A 25266-nucleotide genomic window follows, 5' to 3' on the forward strand; every position below is an offset into this window, starting at 1 on the left:
TATGATATGATGTATGAAGAGAATGCTACAGCTTGTTCTGGTTCTTAAGAGAACGATGGCCGGCCACCTGTCTCTCGGGCAATTCCTCTCCCCAGACAATCCGGCAGTCCCAGCTGGCATGATCTTTCTCGTCTTCTGCCCCATATGGCTTCACAATATCCCTGTGCACCGTGTCTCCGACTCCTCCCTCGCCAGCCAGAATCCACCGACGAGCAACCTCCACCGCCACCGGATCCCCATCTCGCTCGGCATCCAAAGCCAGCAACGCCCCCATCAGAATCCACGCCAGAGTAAACATGACTCGACGGCCGTCCGCCAGAACCGACGCAACATCCCTGGCCACCTTGCCCTTGAACGCCGTCCAGGCCTGGCGCAACGCCTGCGCCAACTTCTCCCTCCGTATCATACCCACCACCCGCTCAACCCACCCAGCAAACACCGCGAAATTATCCCTAGCCAGCAGGAACCGCACCATCTCGCTGGCCAGCACATTCGTCGTCCCCTCCCAGATACTATTCACCGCGGTATTCCTCAGCAACCGCGAGACATTGAACTCGGGCTCGTCCGGCTCGTCCATATACCCCACACCGCCCATCGCCTCCTGACACTCCTGGATCCCCAAAATCGCCATCTTGCTAATCACCGCCTTGGACACGGCCGTCAACGCCCGGAAGACAACCGTCGCCTCATTGCCCCTAGGCACATGCCCAGGTACTGCTGTCGTGTCCGCAGGATTCTCAACAACCCCCATCACCCCCACCGTAAAGAACCCCAACTGCATCGCCGCCCGATGCCGCACCTCCACCTCCGCCAACAGCCGCAAATGCATCGGAATCAACCAAAGCGGCTCGCCGACTGTGCTGCGCGCGCGCGAAAACGCCTTCGCGATGCTCAGCGCCCGGCGCCACGCACCCAGCGAGCCGACGAAGGTGTGCGTGCGGGTGACATTGAGTAAAGGCGCGATGGTCGCGACGCCCTTGTCGCGTTGCCCGACGAGGTGCGCGCGCATGTCCCGCAGCTCCAGCTCCGCGGTGGGGAGTTCCTTGGTCCCGATCTTAGTTTTGAGGCGGTGAATGCGGACCCCGTTGGTTACTTCGCGGGCGGGCTGGTTGGGGAGGGCGACGGTGCGCCGGAGCGGCGCGAGGAAGGTGCTCAGTTTTCCGGATGGGGCGGTTTTGGCCAGGAGGAGGGTGACGTTGGCGTCTGTTGCCGAGGAGAAGAATTTGAAGCCGCTAATGCTGTACTCGCCTTCGCCGAGGGTGCTGGTGCTGGAGCTGGTGCTGGGGTCGTGAGTGGCCCATGTCTCGGTGTTTTGGACGTCGCTGCCGCCGGCGCGTTCGGTCATCCATTGGCCTGAGGTCCAGAAGTCTTCGTTGCGGGAGGTGAGATGGTTGAAGACGACGCGGAAGGGATGGTCGTCTGGGACGGATTGTTGCTGCAGTTGTTGGGAGAGGATCAGCGCCGCGCCGTCGGTCATGGCGACGGGGCAGGACGTCATGCCTGACGAAGGCCCGTAGAGATAATTGACGGTGTATTGCACCAGACGGCGGGAGGCGCCGTAGCTCTGATCGTAGCCTAATGCCACCACGCTGCTTGGGTTAGTTCTGGACGTAAGGGAATGAACAGATGAAATACCCATGTCGAGCACCCCATCGGCTCAGCTGCTTCCAGCCCTCGCTGGTGATCAATCGGTCATAGTCGTATCGCTGCCCCCAGACATTATATCCCTTGACGTAGGGTTGGTGGCGCTCGGCGTCGGCGCTCCATTCGCGGATTTGAGGCGAGATGGCTTCATCGCCGAGCCGGGCGAGGTTGGACTGAATGGATTGATAAGTCGATGATGGGAGGTACCCTTTGACGTTAGTAGGTTTTTCTCATATAATCTGCTGCAAACTCACATGAAAGCAGGCGATGGAGATTCGCATCAGATGTATATGTATTTTGCAGCGGCTCGGGGGTGGTGAAGGAGCCCCGGTCCGCGGTGGCAGGCTGCGATGAAGTTGCTGGATCCATAATTCTCTATCAATAGCTTGTCATAATCTGGGGAAGTTCTTTACTAAGTAGCGTCTGGGAATGCGGGGAGTAAAGGCTTAGGTTATCACAATGGACCGAGGCATCTGACATTCGGTAACCGCCCTTAACCCGGTCCAATCACAAGGAATATTATCTAGTATCGGGAGATTTATTGTCTCATGCCATATACAGGATATCTCAAATCTAGACCACTAAGTCATCATATTATACATCCTAGCAAAAATCTACTAGTCCTAGGGAAACCCCAGCAGATTCACCGCAGATCCCTTCTTCGATTTCTTCATCTCCCTCTCCAGTCCCATCAGCTGGTTCACCGCCATCTGCGCTGCTCGCACCGTATAGTCCAAGGTGACCACCTCCTCGGGGATGTCTACAAACCGCCCGATGAGCGCCATGTTGGTCATTCCCCGGGGAACCACCTGGGGCCGATCGCCGTCACTCCTCGGCAGTAAGATGGACGTCCATCGCGGCATCACACATGGAACGGTGATTGTCTGAGGCAGGATTTCGTCGACTGGGAGATCAAGCTGATGCAAAACCTCGGTCATTATCTCCTCGCCTGAGCAGGATAGTATCTGTTTCTTGACGAAATCCCCTTCGTCCTCGGGGTTAAGCGCATAACCCCAGAATACTCGAATCCCGTCCGGTTGATCCGGGAACAGCGGTTGCCGGGGCAGACTTAGCGTCAACAACCAGCTGCTATCTCTCAGGGTGACCAGGGAGCCAGTCTCAGGATCATCGCCGATTATCTGGAGCATCTTCTCGAAGATAGCCGGATTCTTGACTGTGACGGTAAAGCATCCCATGCGGGACTCGTGCAGTCGCGTGCAAAAGTTGTATGCGTTGCCGAACTTGGGATGCTTGGTCGCGAGTTCCAGCCACAACAGCCAGTTTTCGTCGAGGTCTTTCTCGATCTCCATCATCTCCAGCGAGGGTGCCTCTGTGTTCGATCCGTGGGAGGCACCGGACAAGACGGATCCAATGGAGACCATCATTATATCGTGCGGGTCGAGATCAATGGTCACCTCGCGCTCGTCTTTGTGCACCGTCCGCAAGGCTGTCACGCGAGTAGGATCCTGTGTTGGCTCGACGATGATATCAGTCGTGATGGTGTTGAAGCGAAAATCTGCTCCCTCTGCCTGCAGGAAGCGAGCAATCGGGGCGATAACGGAGTCATGCAAGTTGAAACGGACACGGTCCAGGGGACGAGGATGATGGGTCTGGATATCATGCGGGAAATGCTGGACGAAGCGACGGAACTCGGCAGCGCTGTGGTATGGCCGGAAACCGAACCTACTCCGGTTAATATCCCGACGTTTGAGTGCAACGACAACCTACAGCGTCGCCAGCGCCAACCAGTACTCCGTCCTGAAGAACCCTTCGGAGAAATGGTCACGAATGCGGGACCGGCCAAGCGCACTCTCCGCCTTGGACGACAGCCGGAATAGGTCCATCCTATCCTTGAGCCCCAAATGGAGTCTCCGTCCTTCAATACGCTGCAGCCCGTTCTTCCGCCGAGCCAGGAACCTCGTCCGCGACGCCCGCTTCGGTACATGTTCTTGAAAGTACTCCCGGATATCATCCCAGACGCTTTTCCCGGGCCTCTCCGACGGCACCAGCGCGAGTAATTCCTCCGTCTGGCTCCCGCAAAACTGAGGGGTACATCCTGCACGAAAGAGGTAGCCCGACTCGGCATCCCCTTTACTCACCGATCCCGCGCCTGGTTCGTTCAGCGCTTCGAGGATGTGGATCCTCGACGGAGGCACCTTGGCCTCTCTGATGAGGTGTAAGGCCGCGCTTAGCGAGGCTAGTCCACTCCCTAGAATCCAGACATCGAGGGAATCAGGATCGCGAGAGACCGTACTAGGGACTGGGGTGGATGGGCGCGAGCTGAACAGCGACGCGGCTCGTGACGATGGATGGGACATTTTATAATATCAAGTTAATGCGATCAGGTCAAGGGTTTTGAATTGATCGGTTAGACATCCATTATGTGTTGTATGATTTGAGTTATACTGTGGCCTGACTGGTGTCGTCATACCACGACTGTGGAGCTGTGTCCGAATGCGGGGAAATCAAATGCCACTGATGCAACCACTCATGCTGCAGCTTATCTCATTAATAGTACCGTAAGTAGTTAGAGCCCTGATAGTAGATAGGCATAAAGGGACTGTTAGTGCTTGGTGCTTGGTACTTGGTGCTGAGTGCTTGTACATAGCTACATCAATATATGGTTGGGTCCTAGATGCACGCCTTGAATCAATCAACCCGCAGACAAAGCTTAGCTTTAAAAAGAGTATCTAAACTATCCACAGATAGTCAACATTCTATCTTTGAGATTTGCTCCATGATACTATTTCCAATATCTACCAGACTGCCTTGCACGCTGCCGATCTCTCGTCTCCACCGTCTAGTGCACCTTAAATACGATCTACAGCGGATCACCATTGGTCCAACTTCATCCTTGTGCCACCTGGTCCTGTAGGGTCTCGTATAGCTGCTTAGTGTCCGTCCTGGTTGATCTGTAGAGCCAATCAGCCGAGTGTTGACATGCAAAAAAAGCAGAACGTCTATAATGGCTGCAATTAGATCGCTGAGGCTCAACCGCCTATAAACAAGACTCCTAGACCCCTAGACCCCTAGACCCCTAGCACCTTTTCCTTTCCAGTCTCCACAAAAATTTCTCTTCTGCTCTGCAAGGACGAACCCCTGCAGCCAAAATGAAGCCATCGTCCGTACTCTTGTTCGTTTCTGGGGCATTCGCCCTTAATCCCCTCGTCCCTGTCCGCATTCCCAACAACACACTCGTCTCCGAGCCCACAACAGACATCGTATCCGACCCCCTGGCCAAGCGCTGGACCTGCCCATCGACCTGCTCAACCAACATCTGCTGCGACAATGGGCTGTGCGTCTGGTCCCTCAGCGACGTCTGCTGCGGAAGCTACTTCTGCAACTCGGGCGAGCACTGCTGCGGAACGGGGTGCATGCCCCACGGAGCGGAGTGCTGCGGCGTACAGGGGTACTGTCCATTGGGCGAGCGATGCATGACCGTCAACGGGAGACTGGGCTGCTGTCCCAACGGTAATTGCGCGCAGGCGAACGCGGTGAATCATTACACGCAGACGGAGAATCACTACACCACGGCCTATCACACGACGACCTATACCGGGGTGGAGTGGACTTGGTATTCGTGGACAGTGACATGGTATGATCTTTTTGTGGATTTGAAATCTGGCAGACGACTGACGGGAATAGGACATACTGGGTCACGTTTTACACGTACTATGCCCCTGTGACAGCTTCGATTCGCACGTCGACTGTCACGACTACGTCGACGATTGTTTCGGTGCAAGCAACGGATGGGTCGGACGCTTCGTCCTCGTTTACGCGGCTCTCGGCCACGATGAGCTTCTACACGCCTGCTAGTGCGACAAACCTGGTGACGCCGACGAACGCTGCGACGGCCAGCAGGTCGACTTCGACTTCGTCGGGGGATGATGGCAGTAGTAGTAGTAACGGTAATGCTGGCAGCAACGGTGGCAGTGGCGGTAACGGGGGTGGTGCCATTTCGGTCAATGGAGTCATGGGAGGTGCTGGAGGCAATCCTAATGCTGCAAATGCAAACCGCAGACTTGGATGGGAGACTGTGTTGTCTCTGTCTGTCGTGCTGGGAACTGGAGTTCTGATGGTATATCTTTAAGAAACGTTGCATTTATAACGAACTATACCCCGTCTAATACTATAGCTTAATGAATGGCGACTTGCCTGTCCTCTGCACTCTCAACTTCTCCTTGATCTCCTCCAGGGTCTTCCGTCCCTTGCCCTCGAAATACTTGGGCCCGACGTCCGGCGTGTAGTATCCCCGGGGATAGTACTTGTCTCCCTCGTCACCAGGCAACGGCAATCCCATCAGCCGCTGCACCCACGCCGACGGACCCCATCGGTTCCACAGGGTCGGCTGCACATAGTACGGCATCCCGTTCCATTGCTGCACATGGTGTCGACCGAACTCATTCGGCTTCTCCGTGAACACATCAAGGCGCATAAAATACGGCCGCGGGAGAGCAAGATACCGCAGGCAAAACCGACGGATCACCACCGCAGCTCCGAAGATGGCCTTGATCACCCGCGGCGGCGGATCATACCTACCAACATCAGCATCATCATCATCCACAACCATACAAGCAGAAAGACCAACATCATAGCCTTCCTCAACCTCTCATCCATCACACAAGTCGCAACACTCACCCCAAACCCCTTCACCCACCCCGGCATCCCATAAACCAACACATCCATCGTCTTATCCGCCACCGCCCGATTCGGCGGCGCCGCCTTCATCCGCTCCTCCTCGTACCGCCGGCTCCAGTCCCCCATCTCCTCCAACCACTGAAGTCCATCCCGGAACTCATCCGGCCCACCAGGCAACACCTCATAGCTAATCCCCAGCGCATCCCCCACACTCTTCCAGTACGTGCCCACCGCGCATTTCTCCAGCGCGCTCAGCCCCCGCCACTCGTACCTCTCCACGAACCGCACCGGCTCGAGCGCAAACAGGCTCAGCGTATACAGCATGTCCGTCTCGAGGATCTTCCCGCTGGCTCGATACCCCGCGTGCAGGAGCTTAGTGCGCGCGAGGGCGGTGATCGCCCTGTCCGAGGTGGGCTCGAAGCCCATGAACTCACCGATTAGGATGCCGGTGTCGGCGTAGCGTTTGAAGCTGGTTGCAGGGTTGGAGAATTGTGAGGTCTGCAAGAGGAGGGCGGAGATGCTTGGGATGCCGTACGTCTGGACTTCAATCAGTATAAAACTGCAGGAGGGTGGAGAGGGGGAGTAGAGGTAGGGTACGCGGAAGAGAGCAAACTGGAGGGCTTTCAGCGCTGTGAATGGAAACTCGAGCTGGAGGATTTGTTTCTGGATAGCCCAGGCGTCGTGACCGGTCATGCTGGCCAAGGATTCCCGGGTCGAGTACTTGCGGTATCGGGCTTTGATGCTGCGGAGGCGTTGGAAGCGGAGGGATAGAGTGAGGGCTAGGTAGACTACGAGGCATGCTGCGGTGTAGAGCCACGGGTGTTTGGTGTATTGGTTGAGGATATGCATGCTTTGGTGCTGAACCGCCTGAAGTGTGAGCTGTAGTTTATCCATGATGATGGATGATTCTTTGTGATGCTCAGGCTGATCTACTCTCCCTCATGAAGGGCTAGCTGCCTTTATACATGCTGTATCAGACATGCACATGTCGATTTAATCTACTCTATCTGGGCCGTCTTCGTTCGGATACGGTCCAAAATTATCAGGTCACATTTCTGATGTCAGAGAGTATCTCAACACTTCGGTTGAAGGAAAGTTCTGTTTCGTGGCATCTTCATATGACGATGAGCACTGTCACGGCATGGCAGACCGAGGAAGATTGCGGGGTAGTGTAGATCATCGTTCTTATGCTTGGAATTGTGAATTTATGATCGATGAATAGTAGTTATGACTCTGGAAACCCATTATCCGGCTACCGAGGCCGGATCTCCTCCGGATGGTGCAAAAAAGAGACTTCAGACTCGGATGAAGGCGCTTCCGCTGTCGTACGACTGAACCATATACGCGGGACACAGATGATCGACATGGATATCTAAATCCCATATCTGAATTGGTTTATTCGGTGTCAGATGAACAGGTATCACGGAGGTGGCTGCCATAAGGCTGATGGATACGTGCGGGGCACGACTAGCCCAAAATCCGGGGTATCGATGACCTATCGAACCGTACATGCGCGCAGCTTGCACGTGGTATTTCCCCTTGTACATTGCCAGTGGGCATGCCAATCGGCTGCTTTACAATATTGTTGAACAAGAAAGTATTTTTTCCGCCCCATGTGGCGGCAGGAGCACCCTTGATTGACTTGATGCTCGCGGTGAGGTCTGAGGATACAGTCTAAGACCAAAGACGGGAAATACGGGGTTCTTCAGATCGAAATCATACCCTGTCTGCAGAGTCACCCCTGGCTGCTGGACTTATTATTACTACCACATCTTGCAATCTACCATTGGCTGTCTAGATGAGTTATGAGGATCCCACCTATACCATTAAATAAACCAGACCGAACATACAAGGCAAGATGGCCGAGTTGGTCTAAGGCGTGAGGTTAAGGTCCACCTTAATACCAAATTCTTAGAATTTCCTCATCATCGTATGATGGCGTGGGTTCGAATCCCACTCTTGTCATTCATTCAAATCTTTTTTTTGTCCCTTCTTTTTTATACGACGAGTTACAACTTAATTCTTAATTCTTTTATTAATTTAGTGCTTAGTTAGGTTAAACCATGGCTGGACCTGAGTCTAGACTCTTATCGTCTATTCAGTAGTATCTGCTGCCTAAGTCGGACGATGATGATCCTTGCTTTGATATGTGCGCGTAGATGGTTTATTACTCTATGATTAATGCTCTATGTACATCTATTTACTTTCTTCTCCCTGTGGCTCCTTTTTCAGGATACTCTTAACGAGGTAAATCACACTCACGGCCACCCCAAGCCCTCCCAGTCCGATTCCCATGTACAGCGCCGCGCGATATCCCAGCAATCTATCATGGAACGTCTTTCCGCCATGGTTGACATGCACCTCGACCGTCCCCGCAAACCCCAGTCCCAGTGAGATACTATAGTTTACCACCGTCGTGACCAAGGAAGCCGCAATGCCCTGGTGCCGGCGCTCCACCGCATTCGACAGCAGCACCGTGCTCGCGGGAAACGACATGTCCATCCCCCACGGCATGACCACCAACGAAACAAAGGTCAGCGCCCAATACGTTTGATGCACCGGCGCAATCGCGACAAAGATATTCCCCAGCGTGAACGCCACCATGGCCAACAGCATGATCCAGCCGGGCCGGATCCGACTCATCAAATACCCTGTCGTGACCGAAGCCAGCAGCCCCGAGACCCCCGGCGGCACAAACTGCGCCGCCGCAAGCAACGGCGTCTCGCCACGGACATGCTCCAGAAACAACCAGAGGTAGTACGTCCAGATGCCGAAGCTGGCCCAGCCGCAGGCAATACAGCCCAGCACGAAGGAGACGTCCAGCGTCAACGCATGGAACGGGATGAGCGGCTTCGTCGCAACCCGCAGCTCCCATGCAAAGAAAAGCCCTAGCAGAACCGCCCCGATAATCAGCAGCACGTACACATACGCCGTCGGCCAGCCGACGATAGGCGCCTGGTTCCACGCCACATTGACGAGGATCAGGCCCCCGACACCCAGACACGCCCCCATGACGTCCAGCTCCTGCATCCACTCGAGCAGAGTCATGCCGTGCTTCTCGCGCTCGTGGTGGATGCGCGGGATCACGGCCCACCCCAGCGCGGCCAAGACCAGGCAGACGATCGCATTCGCCCAGAACGTCCACGGCCACCAGGCCAGCTGGCTGAAGAGAGCGGCGAAGATAGCCCCGATGATCGCCCCGTTGGGGGCTGTCGCGCCGAAGATCGCAAATATCATGTCCTTCTTCGGACTGGGGCGGTACGTTGCTCCTAGAATCGCCAGGCCGTTGGGGAGCAGCATTGCGGGCCCAAGGCCCTGCGCGGTGCGCGCGAAGATGAACAGCACGTAGTTGCTGTAGACGCTGACGCCGGCGACCATAGACCAGACGCCGAACCAGACGAAGCCGATCACGAACATGGTGTGGTAGCCAAAGCAGTCCCCGCAGCGGCCGAAGAAGAGGATGAAAGTGCCCACCGTCAGGGAGTAGCCCGCGATGAACCAGCTGAGAATACCGTTGTCGGTGATGTGGAAGGAGTCCCCGACGATGGTCAGCGGGGCCAGTTGGCTACCCAGTCCTGCCTGGGTCATAAATTGCGCCATGCATATTACGAAGATAAAGACCGTCTCCCGCAATGGGGAGAGGCTGTCGGCGATGGACCAGCCCGATCGCGTTTGCTGGAGATCGAGGCCGTTCTCCACCTCGGTGTCACTCATTTTTGGTTATGGACTGGAGGAGCGCTTCATTATCGATGGAATAAAATGGGAGCTTCATCTCAGCTATTATTGATAAGAATTTGCGGTCTGCATATGCCGAAAAGATGATGTGAGACAGATAATCAGTGGAGATTTATAATCCGTAATTCCGTGCTGATGCGTAGTCTCCACAGCGGGGAATTTCCGCGATTGCATCTTACATCTATCACCGTCTGTACGGACTTTCTGATGAGCTACTGCTCAATCCTCTCCATCTTCTCCCTGGCCAGCTGAATCACCCCCTTTGTCTCCTCATCGGCCTGGATTTGCTCACTTATCTCCCCAAACCGCCGCTTCCAGAACTGCCACCGCTCCAAGCACAGCTGCCCCTGTCCACTATACAATGTCCCAGGCCTCATCAAGCGCTCCATCTCCTCGTCTTGCACCGCGTCTACCAGTTGACTGAACAAGTTCTCACCACCATACACCATCCACATCGCTGCCGCGGCGCCTTCCCCCTCGAGTTCCCTGTCCGATAGCTCCTCTTCCAATCCCGACCGCAGAGTCCAGACGGCAAGGAGTGAAAGGGATGGGTCGCATTTGCTCATCAGCCGCGCAGTGAAGGCTTGTAGATTAATCCATTCGGTGATTTCTCGGTCGTTGGGTTTTGTATACGTGGGTGCTTTGACATTTAGTAATGTAGCACCATTAACAGATGGGGGTTACGTACGATCCCAGGATTCTCTCAGGGTTGGTCCGAGGATGGGCAGGTCTTTCCATAGGCGAGTTTCGGACTGCACTGTCAGTATATTTTGCTTCTGAGGAAGAAGACACTTACACTCCAGATTGACACCGTTGTTGGCGGTAATTCGGTCAAAGCGTGGATCAAGTCGACCAGTCGGTCTTGCGAGGGATGATTGTCCTTGATCTGTTTGGCAGTTTTGATGATAGTTCCCCATGTGGACCAGAGGAAGTCCTCCAGATCAGGATTCTCTTCTGGTGTTGAACCCGCCTTTGGCGTCAAGGCGTGAATAGCTTGCGCGGCCTCGCTGGGAGGGGTTGTGCTAGAAGGCTGAAGATAGTCATTGAGGATGTTGAATATACGCTGCTCAGTGGAATTGGGTTCAGCTTGAGATTCAAGAGAAAGAGACGCCATGATGAGTACTGTACAATTAGTCTGGTTTCTTTGCTAGAAAGAAAGAGGTCGTGAAGCCAGATAGATAAATACTTAGGGATGATTCAACGATAGCGGCGGGGTAAATCAACAGGCTACAGTAGCAAGAAATCCACCAAGCACAATGCGCGTTTCAGCCACGAGTGTCCATCTTTTCCTTCTTTGGGCACTTATCACCAACAGCGCAATGTCCGACGGTGTTCCTGATTCTTGTACCTCTTTATCGGTAATGTGTTATCATCTACTCCATACCATGGGCGATAACACATGCAATGACGAAATCTCCCCGCACCGCAACGTCCACTCCCCGCATCAACCTCTCCTTCCGCCATAACAGGCACAACACAACACTCATTTGAACAGCAATTACCAAGGTCGATACAGAAATGTCCGAAGCTCCAGTGGTGACCCTCCTCAAATCCCTCATCCAGGTCGCCAGCACCAGCGACCACGAACAAGACATCGCCCGCTGGCTCGACAACCACCTCTCCTCCCTCGGCTACACCGTCGAACGCATCCCCATCGCCCCAGGCTCAACCCGCGAAAATGTCTACGCATACCTAGGCTCTTCGCGCAGGGTGCGAGCCTGTCTCTCCGCGCACATGGACACCGTCCCGCCGCATATCCCGCTGCGCATTGAAGGTTCGACCATCTACGGCCGCGGCGCGTGCGACGACAAGGGCCCCATGGCTGCGCAAATCTGTGCGTTGGAGGAGCTGCGTGCGGAGGGAGCCGTCAAGGAAGGCGATGTCGGTTTGTTGTTTGTCGTGGGCGAGGAGAAGGGAGGCCCTGGGATGATTGCGGCGAATGATCACGATTTGAAGTTCGAGGGCGTGGTGTTTGGGGAGCCGACCGAGGGGAAATTGGTTGTTGGGCATAAGGGACATTTGGTGTTTGAGTTGATTGGCGAGGGGAAGGCTTGGTAGGTCTGCTTTGATATATGTGTACTGAGGCTAAGGCTTTCAGTCATTCCGGGTACCCCCAGCACGGCATCAACGCCAATACCGCTCTAGTCGAAGTGCTGAATGAATTTTTGTCTACTAAATTCCCCAAATCGTCGTTGCTGGGTCCGTCAACCTTTAACATCGGCAAGATTGAAGGAGGCGTGAGCTATAATATCGTCCCGGGTTCCAGCACAGCACTATGCGCCGTCCGTGTGGCGACAGGTATGGCCGAGTGCAAGAGAATTGTGTCAGAGGTTGTTGCGAAGCATCCGCATGTCAGACTGGAATTCAAGTTTGAATATCCAGAGACGTTGCTTGATCATGATGTCGAAGGTGGTCAAGCCGTACCGTACCTTTCTCTGGATCCTGCTGACGGAATACTAGGGTTCGAAACAGTACCAGTGTCATACGGAACAGATGTCCCTCGATTCAAGGGAGATCATAAAAAATACCTATACGGGCCTGGATCGATTCTCGTGGCCCATGGAGAGAACGAGCAGATTGAAATTGACGAGCTTCTGGAGGGTGTCAAGGCGTATAAAAAGTTGACCGCTCACTTGTTGAAGGCCTGATCAGTCAACTTATCGTATTTCTGGCCTCTCCCATACCAATACTAGGCGCTTTATACTCATTTGATACGTTTGCTCTCTTGCCGGAAAATATATATTGGTTGCCGCGTGATGTAAATCGGAAGGCTATCACAACTCAACATGAGGAAGTAATTAGTACAATAAAACCCATCAGCCTAGGATTACACCGTCGACGAAGCACCGGTTTCCCACAGGACAAAAATGCTATGAATGCATTGACCTAATATGAGTATGCTTGACAAAAGTATAGATTGAGGCTCCTTTTGTAGCATGAAAGAAACGTAAAATCAAAAATCCGGTGCTGTGGTCTAGTGGTAGGACGTCACGTTGTGGCCGTGCCAGCCCCGGTTCGATTCCGGGCAGCGCCAATCATTTAATCTTTTTGTCTACATTTTTTTAAATCCTCCTTTCCTTCCCTGAAGGAAATGCGATGGCCCCATCTAAGTGGATATGTCGTGTAGACGCAGTCAGACCAGGAACTCAGCGCATTTCACGGAATCTCTAATATCTGCCTAAAAACAGCTTCTCATCTAATACGGTTCTGACTCATTTGTCCTGTACGAAAATGGGGCCCTGCCGGAGGAACGAACACGAGTATAATTGATCAAATCTGTGAAACACATTGGTATGCTACTATTCGTACCCCGTTACGGATGATCGATGGTCGTCTAGACACCGTTTTAGTTGAGTGGGCTGACTGTTGAGTGGTCTGATAGTTGAGAGCATCGAAGTCTCATTCCCTTGTAGTCTAACTGAAACTGTCTCCTCATGCTTAGGCGCCCTTCCCGTATCTTGCTTTCCTGAAAATCAGATGAGGGATTTTCTGCTGACAATTAAATTAGTCAGTATGTAATTTGTATCGTGCTTATGCTTATGGATCAGTCTCAGTCTATTAGTGCTTATTTTAGGTTAAATTATGGACACTGCAAGAATTCGCATACATAATCTACTCTGTACTCATAGTACACTTCTAGCCATACCATTCATTTATAAGCACTTGGTAAGCACTACCTGGGAAGTTCCGCAGTGGGGCATTATGGAGCCTCTTATGTTGGTAATGTGGTTCTCCGTATATCCGCTTACACATTGTCCCCAAGAAGAAACTATGGGCGTGCATTCCAATTGGCCACTGATGACGAAAATCCAGGGGACACATTTCAGATCGTTAATTTTTTAATCCATTATTCTTAGATGCGACCCTTGAGTCTCCACATGTAGAAGTCTGTAGAAAAATGATGGCGCCGTGCTTCGTGGGGGATATAAATACCCCTCTCCTCTACAGATAAAAGGAGAAAACAATCACAGTCTCTCAAGTCTTCAACATCAACTCCTACACCAAACTATAAACCATCGTACAGACACAAAATGGGCTCGACTCAACCCGAATTCAAGAACCCCGCCACCACCACTCTGCTAGAGCTGGTCAAGGCCCGGCGCACATACTACGGCCTCAAGGCTGAGAGCCCCATCTCGGACGAGGCCATTGAGCGCATCGTCCAGGATGCCGTCCTGCACGTCCCTAGCTCCTTCAACACTCAGACCTCCCGTGTGGTCCTCCTGCTCAAGGAGGAACACCAGAAGCTCTGGGACATTGCCATCAACATCATGGAGGGCCTCGTGGCTGCCGGCAAGGTCCCCAAGGAGATGTTTGAGAACCACACCAAGCCCAAGCTGAACGCCTTCCGCGCCGGCTATGGAACTGTAAGTTGATCTCCGCCTTTGATGATGGTCCATACTGACAGTCTAGGTTCTCTTCTTCGTCGACTACGACTCTCTCGCTGCTATCAAGGAGCAGTTTGCCATCTACGCCGACAAGTTCGATCCTTTTGCTCTCGAGTCTAATGCCATGTCGCAGTACCTCGGTAGGTTTCGTTCTCCGCAGTTTAAAGAGGTAGCATGCAACTAACACTGAATAGTCTGGACTGCGCTTTGCTCCGAAGGCCTCGGTGCCAATCTCCAGCACTACAGCCCCCTGATCGACGAGCAGGTGCAGAAGACCTGGAACATCCCTGCCTCGTGGAAGCTGGATGCCCAGCTCGTCTTTGGTACTCCTGCCAGCGAGCCTGGCGAGAAGACCTTCCAGCCCATTGAGGACCGCTACAAGGTTTTTGGAAAGTAGATGGGTTATGTTGAACTTATGCATATAGAGATATCCATAGCGTTGAATTCATGACTTTTGAGTTTATTCATCTAATAACACGTGTATATTGAAGCAGTTTTCCGCTTGCCTTATACAGAATCAGGTCTAAACGAATGCATACTTGCCGAACTATTCTCTAGAATCTTGACTGGCGCAAAACATCGACTAGACCTCTCTATATCCCGTCAGCGGAATATTAGCTGCATCCTCCATCTGCCCACATAGCTGACTCGCTTTATTGGCCTTCTGAGCCCTCCGCACCAACCTCCCCGGATGCCAAACAATCAACAGACCTATCGAACAGGCCATCAACGCCGCGTCAAAGACATATATATACACCTCCTCCGTGTTCAGGGCAGACCCCTTCTCCGACCCAAACTGAATCGTCCGCACCAAGTTCCTCACCATCAACATCCCACACGAGATATAAATCGCCCACATGTACTTCTTCCATCCCAACCGCGGACACTCCATCACCACAGCCGTCGGCTCCGCATCCAGCCTCCGATGAAACACCGCCGCCACCCAAACAAACAACCCGAACACCACCAGCGCGAAGATCAATCCCGCCAGAACGGCTTTCTTGCCGATGGCCATGATGTGCTCATCGCCGGTCACTTGCACCCCTGCACCCGCAATCTGCGTCAGGAAGCAGATGACATCGTTGAGGACGAAGATGGTTGTCAGCCACTTTGTGCGGATGCTGGAGTGGTGCTCAGCGTTGAAGGCGCGGATGATCCGCCCGAGGACCATGTAGATGGTTGCCGCGACGAAGGGTGGCGCGCAGAGGATGAGCATCTCCTGCAGGGCCCAGGAGCCGATTTCGGTTCTGTCTTGGTGGGACCATGCGCGGCCGTAGTAGCCGAAGCTTTCGCCTGGGGTTAGGAGTGGTTAGTAGTGCATTTGGCATTGTGGGTTGGGAACGGGGTGGACGGACAGATTCCTCCTAGAACGAGCGGGATGAAGTAGGCTGCGCGGTAAGGGAACATGAGGATGATGTGCACGACGGTTGCGATGCCGAAGATGGCCATAAAGGCGTATCCTGCTGTGTTGGAGGGGGTGTAGGGGTAGAATTCGACCCACGGCGAGGAGCCGTTGGTCCCGTTGTGAAATGTAAAGTCCATGTCGATTTAATTTTTAAATTGAAAAGCTAACCAGGAGACAAGAGCTACGGAGACCATGCTGCTCTCATATACTGGGCTGCAGTCTCTGGATGTAGATCTATATTACCCTTTTGGGAAATTCCTGAACGAGTACGAGTGGGTCTTTTTGAGCTGGTCCCTGAAACTTTCAACATGGAACCCCAAACAGCCACAGAACACCTAAATTTAGCAAGCATTGCTTGTTGCCTTGTCATGGTTGCACTTTTTCTGTCAGTGGTTGGGAAACGAATTGGTTATCTTTTCACGCAGCTTCCGGTCGATTGCAGTCTCCACGACTTTGGTGTTGCTGTTCATTCCTCATGCAGATCCGTTGGCTTTCATTCTGTGACGGCTGCAAGATGTGTTATGTTTCGGTTAACTTGAGATTATCTATCATTTGCAGGTAGCTTCAAAAGAATGGCATCAGTTAGTCGTCTGGCTATTAATTCTTCTGAAACATGTGTGGCTAAATGGCATAGTTTTCCCATCCACAGCGTTAGTGGTGTAGCGGTTAGCATTATTGCCTTCCAAGCAATAGATCTGGGTTCGACTCCCAGCTAACGCATCATCTTTTCTTTTTTTTTTTGGCCCCCTTTTATTCTTATTGCACGCAACTTCTTTTACCCACAGGAATCTACTGGCATATTTGCAAGTGTATTAGTGTTCTAGTTTATGATCTACTGCTGTTCTGTTTATGAGCAGAATTCGGGGAAATTTTTCCGGCTCGGCTAATTTTTCTGCTACCTAAAGGGGCCAAAGACGAACGAATACGAAGTAATCCCATCGCATCATTCTTTCCCACACCTGCAGCATGGAAACCGAGCAAGGCCCTCGGATTCGCGCGCGTAGAACCCATCAGAAATCCCGGCTGGGCTGTAAGACCTGCAAAAAGCGACGAGTCAAAGTGAGTGACCACCTTTCCTCAATCTGCCACAGTGGTATTCCTTGAATTCAACTGCACTCAGCTTTTACCTCTGGCGTATAACGATGGCCAAAAAACTGATATACAAGCAGTGCGATGAGAAGAAGCCGACCTGCAGCAATTGTCGGCAGCATGCAGTCATCTGTGATTATGCCATTGAATCAGCTTTACCATCTCGACCTTCGCGTCGACAATATCGCTTCAAACAGTCCAGATATGAATTCCAAACAGACCCATCAAATACCACAGACGCCAGCACACAGTCACCCAGTCCGCCCGTACTCAGCGGACCGGCTCTCCCTCCACCTCTAGAGAGCATCTCCATGGCAGACCTGCAACTCTTCCACCACTACGTCACCTCAACCGCCAGCACTGTGACAGAAGGACAGGATCGCAAACACCTGTGGGACATCCACGTCCCACAATGGGCCTTCGCCTTCCCCTCCATCCTGCATCTCATCCTGGCGCTCTCCGCCCTCCACCTGACGCACCAGCAGCCGGCCCTGCGCGCCAAGTATCTGAAACAAGCAGACGACCACTTCACCTTCGGCGTCCGCTCCGTGACCACCGTGCTGTCCAGCCTGAACGAGAACAACTGCCAGTACATCTACATCTCGGCCGTGCTGATCTGCCTCGTGTACTTCGGCCATGGCCCGCGCACGGGCGAGTTCCTCGTGTTCAGCGAGTCCGGACAGGCGGAGTGGCTTGTTCTCATGCGCGGGGTGAAGTCGATTCTGGAGTCGAGGCGTGCGGAGATCTTTTCGGGTGTGTTGGCGCCTGAGGCGCTGGAGGGGGAGACTCACGTAAACTCCGAGCTGGCAGAGGAGCTGGAGCGGCATAAGGGGCGGATTCGGGACGTCCAGGTGTTGATCCATGCGGAGACGGATGACCCAGCAATTAAAGAGATCTACGACTCTGCTCTGCATAGTCTGCAGGATATCTTTGACGAGGTATATCGGTTGAGAGCCGCCGGGCAGCACGGGGTGAATCTGATGCATCTGGTTATTGGGTGGCTGTATCGGATTTCGGAACGGTTCATCGGGTGGCTGGAGGCGAAGGATCCGTTTGCCCTGGCTGTCCTGGCCTGCTGGGCTATTCTTCTCAAGTACATGCAGACCTCGTGGATGATGACGGGGTGGGATGAGCATGTTCTGGCAGGGGTCCTGGCTTTTCTGCCAGAGGAGCATCGGCGTTGGGTCCGGTGGCCAGTGGAGTGTATTTTCGGGGATAGGCAACCTGTTATCGCATGAGCTTGCATAGGTCATTACTCCTCTGGCTGCGTTCACCAATATACTTCTACCTCTGGATCGGATCGGTTGGTCACGGTCACTCAGTAATACCCTGTACATGTCCCCTAATGGTCTAGCAAAGACATAGATTTAACGGCCAGGCCAGCCCCATCCACGCGGAAATAGGCCACTTCAGCAGCTATTCATCCTCTACCGCAACTTGACACGCAAAGACCAATCAGTCTTTGCGAGCGGTGGTATATCAAGAAAGAGGAGCAGTCTCACTGACCCTTCCCGGATCAAACTGAGTTACGTTGAGTGAAGACAACTCTCTTGCTTGAAGATTCTATTGTGAAGTCTCATGTGTACATTACTAAGATTTAATGATACCCTCAATATGCGTTCAATTTCGACCAGATAATGCTTTCACCACATTCCCGAAGCCATATCAATTCAATCCCAAAAAGAACGGAAGAAAACTGGACGAGCAAATCTGGATAGCCAACGGCGCAATTGCCACATTCGCGGTCGAATAAGGGCCCGGCGTAATCGTCCATCCCCAAGGGGCCCCAACCGCAAAGTAAATCATCACTATCAAGTCAGCTCACCTCGTTTGTGTCTTTAATCAGGGCAGCTTACCTCCCGCGAGAACCAAACAAATCGCCCACGTCCACTTGAATCGCCTGACCATCTTGTCCATCCCGATGTAGAAGCCCGTCGGCCCCATCTCCTTGGCTGTCGACGCCCATTCGAGATTGATGCTGAATGCATGGCACAGAATGGCCTTGGCACAGTTCAGGCTAATCCCGCCAAAGTAGATAATCAGGAAGGGGAGCCATTTGACGGCGTCGAGGAGGGCGCGCCAGAATGTCTCCTCTCTGAGCTGGTGGCGGACCATGCTAAAGGCGATGGAGGAGAACCCGTTGAAGACGACGACGAGAGAGCACCAGATACCCCAGGAGGGGAGGTACAGGTGGTCGATGTCCGAGTCGAAGAGGCCGAGGAGGATGTAGTTTACCGTGGCGAGGAGCATGCCCGAGCCGATGGCGTAGTCTAGACTGTTAGCTTCGTAGATAAAGGGCGCGAAAGAGGCGGAGACCTACAGGTGAAGATGTACGCCACGATGGTCACCTTGGACGTAACCGGCATGTTGCTCCAGAGGAACCGCAAGAATAGCCGGGTCACCGGTCCCTTGTAGAACCATTGGTAGCTGCGTCGGTCAGTACTGCACCTAATCCAGCCCCAGATTTAACGGCACTCACAAAGGATGGAACACCAGCTCGTTACATCCATAGGCGTACTTCTCCCACCGCGTCAACTCATCGTACAGCGTCAGCGACACGCCTTCCTTGAACTCCCCGTTGTGATACGTCGCCAGCCGCACCACCATCCCGTGCATCTGCAGCCGCAGACTGATATCAAAGTCCTCCGAGACATGTGCGTCGGACCACCACTTTGTCAGCCCGTCGGATGGATCGACGAACTGGATGCTTTGCATTGCTTTCCAGCGGAGAAATGCATTGTGGCCGACAAACGGAGACACGTCGCCGGACCCGACGCCGTATTTGATGGCTGTGTAAACGACGTTGGTAAAGTATGTAACTGATTTGGTCAGCTTACAGAATACATCGTAGTGGCAAGCAGAGCAGATACTCACTGCCATCCTCGAACAGATTATGGACAACCTGCATAACGCCAGATCCGTGCTGGAGAATGGCCACTTCAGGGCTCTCGTGCATTTCCAGGGCGCCGTAGAGAAGGCAGTCCACCGGCACGCGAGTATCACAGTCGATCCTAAGCATGTCAGTGAGAGACTTTGCCAAGGCCGACGACTTACAGTAAGATCAACTCCCCGATACGAATGTTCCCTTCGGCCCCTGCCATGATATCAGCGGAATTCAAGACATCTTTGCAGGCATCTTACAAGTACGGCCCTCATCAGCAGCCAGTGTATTATCCAGCGCCTGTTGATAGAGTCGCTCATCGTCGTCCACCGTCAACTCGTCAACCGTACATCCCAGTCGCTCGGCCTCCGCTTGCAACAGACGAGCCAGTTCATCCTCAACGCGAATCGAGAACTCGAGTCCGTAGTTCATATTACTCGCCTTCTTGAACTTACCCTTGCGCTCGAACCCGATCTTATTCGCCAGTTCCTGCGGCGTTGGAGGACTGCCCTCTTCTCCCCCTTGAGAGTTTTCTTCTATGGCTGGCGCGGACTTGCCCTTCCGAAAGACCCCAGAGGCCCAGCCACTCTTCTTGACTGCTGTTTTCTTGTTGGGAGGCCGGGCAGTATACGCGATCCCATTTTCGCGGTAGTACTGCTTTCTCGCTTCGGCTAGTTCAGGCTGGATCACTTGCATGCCGTCGTCGTTGACGAAGACGGAAGCGGTCCCGCCTTGTTCCTCGTAGTATTGGACTGCGGCGAGGACGCTCATCATAGTGGGAACGATGACGCTGTCTGTTCAGTATTGACACTAACTCCAGTGTGGTGAGTGACATACCCTTTCAGGCCTTCCTTGTAGACAGGCATCTGGATTGTGATATGGGGCAGTTCGTAGTCCCGATGAGCTTTTGGATTGGGCTTGACGGCTGAATGTGTTTTAGCTACATATTCTTCTCAGTAAGAGTTTCATGGAACTGACCAGAGTGATACTTGGAGTTCTTCAGACAGAATCCCGCGGGGAGGAAGAGCTGGAAGAAGCTGGTGACCAACACGATGAAGAAGAACTGGCTGCGTTAGCTCGAGCAAATGAGATACAAAGGCAGGTGTCTACCAGCGAGAACATAGCGAGCGGCGGAATGGTGACAACCTAAACATGGTCAGTGTAAATCCCTCAATCCCCTGTCCCATCGGCCCTACCAGCGCAAATCGCGTATATCCTCCATCCCACATGTACTCATTCAGCAGCTAACCATCCGATCAGTCAGATAAGTCAACTCAACACACGAATGGAACGGACTCACCCTTGCCACACCCAGCGCCTGCGTCAAGATAACCAGCATAATCGCCAGACTGATCTTGATCGAATGCATCCGCAGCGCCGGCCTCGGCGCAACATTCTGCTCCAGGTCTGGGGCGTCTTCTTCCTCACCCTCTTCCAGCGCCACTGCCTTGCTGTATATATCCTGTTTCTCGTCCAGCGCACCACGCACGAGAGGGGACGCGATGGCCGGTTTCTGCAGCTCGTCTGACGGGAGGGATCCGAGGGGTGTTGACCGGCCGGATACCCTTGGGGTGGTGAAATTCGATATCCTAGGGCTCTTTGAGGGCAGGCCGGTCAGATATCCTGCGCCGTTGCCGTGAGTAGATAGATAGATACGGACTCACCTGTCCGCCGAGCTGCACCTCCACATCATGCGCTACGTTAAGCAACCCAGTCGCATCGTGCGACCAGACTAGAACGATCTTCTCGTCCAGGACGATGCATGCACGGGAGTAGTGGGTCAGATTTACGTCCACGTCGTCGAGGGTGGGGATGACTGGGATACGCGCGCTCGTGCTCTCTACGACGAAGCTCTTCTGGCCCGGGGCGATCGTCGCGATTGTCCGGGCGGTGACGCGAGATGACAGCGCGACGACGGCCGTTTCGTCTAATCTTTTGATAGCGTTTGCGAGGCTGGGATCGATCACGGCAGGATGGAAGGTATACCCGTCGTCTGGGAGTTTGATGGCCACGCACACTGAGGAGGGATCCTCTGCCAGATTGGAATTGGAATGATCGAACCAGCCCAGGAGGGTTGCTCTTCGCGCCAGGCTTTTCGTCATCTGCGTCTGTCAGGAAGTGTCAAGGAAGCGAGGGTGAGGGAGCAAACCATATACGGATTGTCTTCCTCCTCCAACTCTGACGTTGGATGCAGAGAGGGTGTTCCGCTCCGTCGAGAACTCGTCGACATACTCGGCTTCTGCAGCACGGTCAGGGGCGGGAGAACCTGTGCCAGTTCGGCGGTATGAAGCTGTGGTGTCGGTGATCGGGAGGACCCGTACGCGCTCTGTTCGAGGCGATCAGGTGCATCTCTCCCTGGGGGCAGCTCATGCTCATAATCCGGCCCTGGAACAGTCATTGTGCTTCACAGTCCAGGAGCGAGAAAGAGAGAATGGCCTCCAGATCTATGGAGAATAGATAAAGGCCGAGCTCGAGTCATGATCAAAGATATCCACTGACACGTCAACGCTGGCCGTTACGGCCGAATTGATAATTCTACAGAGAGCAGGTGGCGCTTTCTGGCGAGCTGATGGCTATCCAGCCTTGCGTCCTACGAAGTCGAGACTGGCCAGAACGTGAATAGCGTTAAAAGAACGCTGGTTAGCAATTTCACATCAGCGCGCAATCTCTAGACAGCTCAAGCGACATCCAGTTCTTTCGGCCACCCCGAACAAATAGTGAGTGCTAGCTTTCTGGCTAAACGACTTGCACATCAGACCATCGATGATAGCACCCAAGAGAATAGCCGAAGCGAACCATTCGATGGACAGTAGTATAAATGGTATTTTGTAGCGACGGCCGACGAACTGGTGTCTGCTGGGCTTTGGCCTCAAGCTTGTGACTTTAGTGCTGGGGCTAGCGCACGTTAGCAGGGCGCTATAAAGATAGTCTCGGCCGGGGGTGGCAATCCGTCGCCTTCTGTTGCCGTTCTTTGGTCTATCGTGAGGCTATTCCCCTATCTACACAGACTACGATCAGGGACTATCCGCAGGGGGCTAGATGACAGCTTGTAAATAGTATTCAATGGCGCTAAATGATTGTGACTACAAAACGACCATGCAGGCTGCCTTCAACAAACAAGCAATATCTACCGATGGCTTCAACAAGACCCTTGTTGCCACATCTTGACCGACCTGACGATCATAGCACGGTCGTTTGTGTCTCCCCAGGTGGGCAGCCAGGAACTATTTGCCAGCCAGAAATCCCGCATCGACGTGTCGCTCTTATCCATCCACGGCTTGTTCCCAAGCCGGTCTCTACAGACAGCAATTGAGTTTGCGTCAGCGCCACAACAACCAAGCGAACAAAGAGAGATTCCATTGGGATACACTCACGGGAAATAATTATTTGTTGCACCCACAGCCACATTGAGAATTAAATAAAATGGCTGGTCAAACGGGGTGTTATCTCGCCCGGTCTGACTCCAGGGGTTCGTAGGCGCCGAGCCATTGTCGTTCGTGCCGGCGAACTTGCCATACGTCCACATATTCTCGTTCTTGGTAAAGTCAAAAAAGAGCACTTGCTGGTCGGATTTCAGTATTTGCTCGGGAAAAGAACCTTGAGATAGGCCGTATAGCCCAACTCACCCGTAGTCGCCCATCCAGCCACGTGAACAGATACTTCTCCGACCACTCTAGCCCAAAAGTATGGAATCCATCTGAGTACTTGGTGCGCTTGGATCCCCACTCGCCCATGCTGAGCAGGTACGCATCGTTATCGTACGTCGTGCCCCAATGCATCGACGAGCTGATGATGTTGTTTCCCAACGGATAATGCTCAGCGTCGTTCCCGCGGCTTTCCGCAATGTCAATCTCTCCGCTGGCGGGCCAAGGCCCGTATACTGAATCTTGGGGCATCATCCTGTGGTAGAGATTTAGCATGAACCCTAATCCTAGTCCTAGTCCTAGTGCTGGTGCTAGATGTGATGGCAGGGGGCGGACATACCAGATGGCGGGCCACAGCCAATCGCCCGCCGGTAGTTTAGCGACCACCTCGACCCGACCATATTTGATTGCCTTCTTCCCGGCCGTGGTTAGTCGAGCCGAGCGGACGGGGTTAATGATTTGTCCTGCCGTCACGTTACTGCGGACTGCGCACTTGGAGACGGTGGTTAGATTGGAGAGACGTTGGTCCGTTGTGGTGCAAGTGCCATCTGCGGTCAGGTTGAGCATGTACCTATCAGGAGTCAGTATGAGAACTCAAATTTTGAGGAGGGCTAGGGCATACCCGTCTACAAGTTGCGCCGGTGTGATGTCTGTGTCCTCGAGAGTCAGAGTTGGGACGATGTGGAGGCCCTGGGCGTCGACAAAGGAGTTTCGAGGGTCGGCCGTGGTCCAGTCGAATGAGCCTGCTCTGTATATCCAGCTATCAGAGGCTGTTCGAGCATATCGGGTAAGATTGCTATCACTTACCCAAAACCATTCACCTGCACCTCGTGGTTCCAAATACTGGTATCCAGAGTGGAGAAGTCCTCGTCTAGGATCAGACAGTACTATTCCAGTGAGCCCAACAGCACGACGAGGCTAGCAGAACTAGACGAAACGAACCTCATTCTTCGGTACAGTGGCCACGGAATGATAGCAGATGAAGCCGGACAGCGCTATATCCTCTAGTGAGTAAATACTCCTTTGTGACTGAAAGGAGACATACCAAGCGCAACACCAATGGCACTGTAGAAGATAATCCTGTCCCAGTCCCATGTGCGCTTTCCTGTCTGTAGCCAAGGCTTCTCGAATCTACAGGCCCAATATTAGATCTGGCGAGAGCTTCATTGGAACTGACACTCACTCCCCAATCAATCTTGAACTCTTGAAGCGACGACGAGCGCGAACAGTCGTCGTGGCTGATCCTGGAAACGGCTTTAGCTATGTCATTGACATCCGACATGAGTCAGGGGCGTACCAGAGGGTATAGAGATTCTCGATGATGGCGGTGCAAAGGAACTGCACGCAGAAGCACGGTCAGAGGGTGCTGGAGTCATTCTTCGATCCATTGTGTCCTATCTAGCCGCCAGTATATTCGAAACGAATGTTTCTACACCTGTGCTACGAGTCCATATATCTATAGATTCAATATTCATTAGTATACATGCAATGCATGTTCTGAGCTCGCACTAGCTTGCATGACATACAAGGATAGTCTGACCCATGCACTAAGCTAGTGGCAAGACAGACAGGGTACAAAAGTGCAATTGATTACTAGGAATAGCGTGTTAGTGTCTGGCCGGGCGTTAGTTAGGTGGCAACACCCAGAGCCGGTCTATCTCGGCCGTAAAGCTGCCGTCGTCGGTCTGAAGCAAACACACGTGGCTTACAGATTGAAATCACGAGGAGTGTCAATCCCATATAGGTAAAATTAGACGAAGTAGATGCTTCTCAGCTTTAATAATTGGTAGTCGCAGGTCGTAGAATCCTCGCTTGGGAGAACCTGGCCTGGAGTGGTCTCTT

The 25266-nt window shown here is 53.2% G+C and overlaps 12 protein-coding genes and 3 non-coding genes across 15 annotated transcripts; 7 read left to right on the forward strand and 8 right to left on the reverse strand.

The window, feature by feature from the left end:
• Positions 1–25: 25 nt before the first annotated feature.
• On the reverse strand, positions 26–2013 carry Aud_005888 (putative acyl-CoA dehydrogenase; the record flags this gene model as incomplete). Its single annotated transcript, XM_043290804.1, has 3 exons — positions 26–1589; positions 1636–1852; positions 1899–2013. 3 exons carry the CDS (start codon positions 2011–2013, stop codon positions 26–28), a joined length of 1896 nt encoding a protein of 631 aa, XP_043146739.1.
• Positions 2014–2267: 254 nt separating this feature from the next.
• Aud_005889 (oleate hydratase) lies at positions 2268–3962 on the reverse strand (the record flags this gene model as incomplete). Its single annotated transcript, XM_043290805.1, has 2 exons — positions 2268–3303; positions 3373–3962. The coding sequence occupies 2 exons, from the start codon at positions 3960–3962 to the stop codon at positions 2268–2270; spliced, it is 1626 nt and encodes a 541-aa protein (XP_043146740.1).
• Positions 3963–4754: 792 nt separating this feature from the next.
• Aud_005890 (putative GPI anchored protein) lies at positions 4755–5734 on the forward strand (the record flags this gene model as incomplete). Its single annotated transcript, XM_043290806.1, has 2 exons — positions 4755–5239; positions 5290–5734. 2 exons carry the CDS (start codon positions 4755–4757, stop codon positions 5732–5734), a joined length of 930 nt encoding a protein of 309 aa, XP_043146741.1.
• A 39-nt stretch (positions 5735–5773) lies between these two features.
• Aud_005891 (uncharacterized protein) lies at positions 5774–7176 on the reverse strand (the record flags this gene model as incomplete). The annotated part of the gene is made up of 2 exons (XM_043290807.1): positions 5774–6179; positions 6233–7176. 2 exons carry the CDS (start codon positions 7174–7176, stop codon positions 5774–5776), a joined length of 1350 nt encoding a protein of 449 aa, XP_043146742.1.
• Positions 7177–8134: 958 nt separating this feature from the next.
• Aud_005892 lies at positions 8135–8247 on the forward strand. The gene has a single exon. It is a non-coding gene; the product is annotated as a tRNA-Leu (tRNA).
• A 231-nt stretch (positions 8248–8478) lies between these two features.
• Positions 8479–9996, reverse strand: Aud_005893 (MFS transporter; the record flags this gene model as incomplete). The annotated part of the gene is made up of 1 exon (XM_043290808.1): positions 8479–9996. One exon carries the CDS (start codon positions 9994–9996, stop codon positions 8479–8481), a length of 1518 nt encoding a protein of 505 aa, XP_043146743.1.
• Positions 9997–10229: 233 nt separating this feature from the next.
• Aud_005894 (DUF3632 domain-containing protein) lies at positions 10230–11131 on the reverse strand (the record flags this gene model as incomplete). The annotated part of the gene is made up of 3 exons (XM_043290809.1): positions 10230–10657; positions 10706–10769; positions 10814–11131. 3 exons carry the CDS (start codon positions 11129–11131, stop codon positions 10230–10232), a joined length of 810 nt encoding a protein of 269 aa, XP_043146744.1.
• A 404-nt stretch (positions 11132–11535) lies between these two features.
• On the forward strand, positions 11536–12665 carry Aud_005895 (M20 family metallopeptidase; the record flags this gene model as incomplete). The annotated part of the gene is made up of 3 exons (XM_043290810.1): positions 11536–12071; positions 12116–12426; positions 12478–12665. 3 exons carry the CDS (start codon positions 11536–11538, stop codon positions 12663–12665), a joined length of 1035 nt encoding a protein of 344 aa, XP_043146745.1.
• A 315-nt stretch (positions 12666–12980) lies between these two features.
• On the forward strand, positions 12981–13051 carry Aud_005896. Its single transcript has one exon. It is a non-coding gene; the product is annotated as a tRNA-His (tRNA).
• Positions 13052–14048: 997 nt separating this feature from the next.
• Aud_005897 (nitroreductase family protein) lies at positions 14049–14802 on the forward strand (the record flags this gene model as incomplete). The annotated part of the gene is made up of 3 exons (XM_043290811.1): positions 14049–14384; positions 14431–14545; positions 14600–14802. 3 exons carry the CDS (start codon positions 14049–14051, stop codon positions 14800–14802), a joined length of 654 nt encoding a protein of 217 aa, XP_043146746.1.
• A 186-nt stretch (positions 14803–14988) lies between these two features.
• Positions 14989–15947, reverse strand: Aud_005898 (RTA1 domain-containing protein; the record flags this gene model as incomplete). Its single annotated transcript, XM_043290812.1, has 2 exons — positions 14989–15698; positions 15761–15947. The coding sequence occupies 2 exons, from the start codon at positions 15945–15947 to the stop codon at positions 14989–14991; spliced, it is 897 nt and encodes a 298-aa protein (XP_043146747.1).
• Positions 15948–16458: 511 nt separating this feature from the next.
• On the forward strand, positions 16459–16530 carry Aud_005899. The gene has a single exon. It is a non-coding gene; the product is annotated as a tRNA-Gly (tRNA).
• Positions 16531–16952: 422 nt separating this feature from the next.
• Aud_005900 (Zn(II)2Cys6 transcription factor) lies at positions 16953–18137 on the forward strand (the record flags this gene model as incomplete). Its single annotated transcript, XM_043290813.1, has 1 exon — positions 16953–18137. One exon carries the CDS (start codon positions 16953–16955, stop codon positions 18135–18137), a length of 1185 nt encoding a protein of 394 aa, XP_043146748.1.
• A 427-nt stretch (positions 18138–18564) lies between these two features.
• On the reverse strand, positions 18565–22178 carry Aud_005901 (uncharacterized protein; the record flags this gene model as incomplete). Its single annotated transcript, XM_043290814.1, has 14 exons — positions 18565–18707; positions 18756–19169; positions 19220–19326; positions 19379–19718; positions 19774–19910; positions 19954–19993; positions 20041–20570; positions 20618–20705; positions 20759–20843; positions 20891–20926; positions 20977–21024; positions 21081–21377; positions 21445–21882; positions 21930–22178. 14 exons carry the CDS (start codon positions 22176–22178, stop codon positions 18565–18567), a joined length of 2952 nt encoding a protein of 983 aa, XP_043146749.1.
• Positions 22179–22919: 741 nt separating this feature from the next.
• On the reverse strand, positions 22920–24812 carry Aud_005902 (uncharacterized protein; the record flags this gene model as incomplete). The annotated part of the gene is made up of 10 exons (XM_043290815.1): positions 22920–23076; positions 23155–23342; positions 23407–23680; positions 23765–23995; positions 24047–24172; positions 24232–24311; positions 24367–24419; positions 24470–24555; positions 24608–24668; positions 24722–24812. 10 exons carry the CDS (start codon positions 24810–24812, stop codon positions 22920–22922), a joined length of 1347 nt encoding a protein of 448 aa, XP_043146750.1.
• Between the last annotated feature and the right edge of the window lie 454 nt (positions 24813–25266).

Source organism: Aspergillus udagawae, assembly GCF_001078395.1.
Source record: "Aspergillus udagawae IFM 46973 DNA, scaffold_4, whole genome shotgun sequence".
Classification (NCBI taxonomy): domain Eukaryota; kingdom Fungi; phylum Ascomycota; class Eurotiomycetes; order Eurotiales; family Aspergillaceae; genus Aspergillus; species Aspergillus udagawae.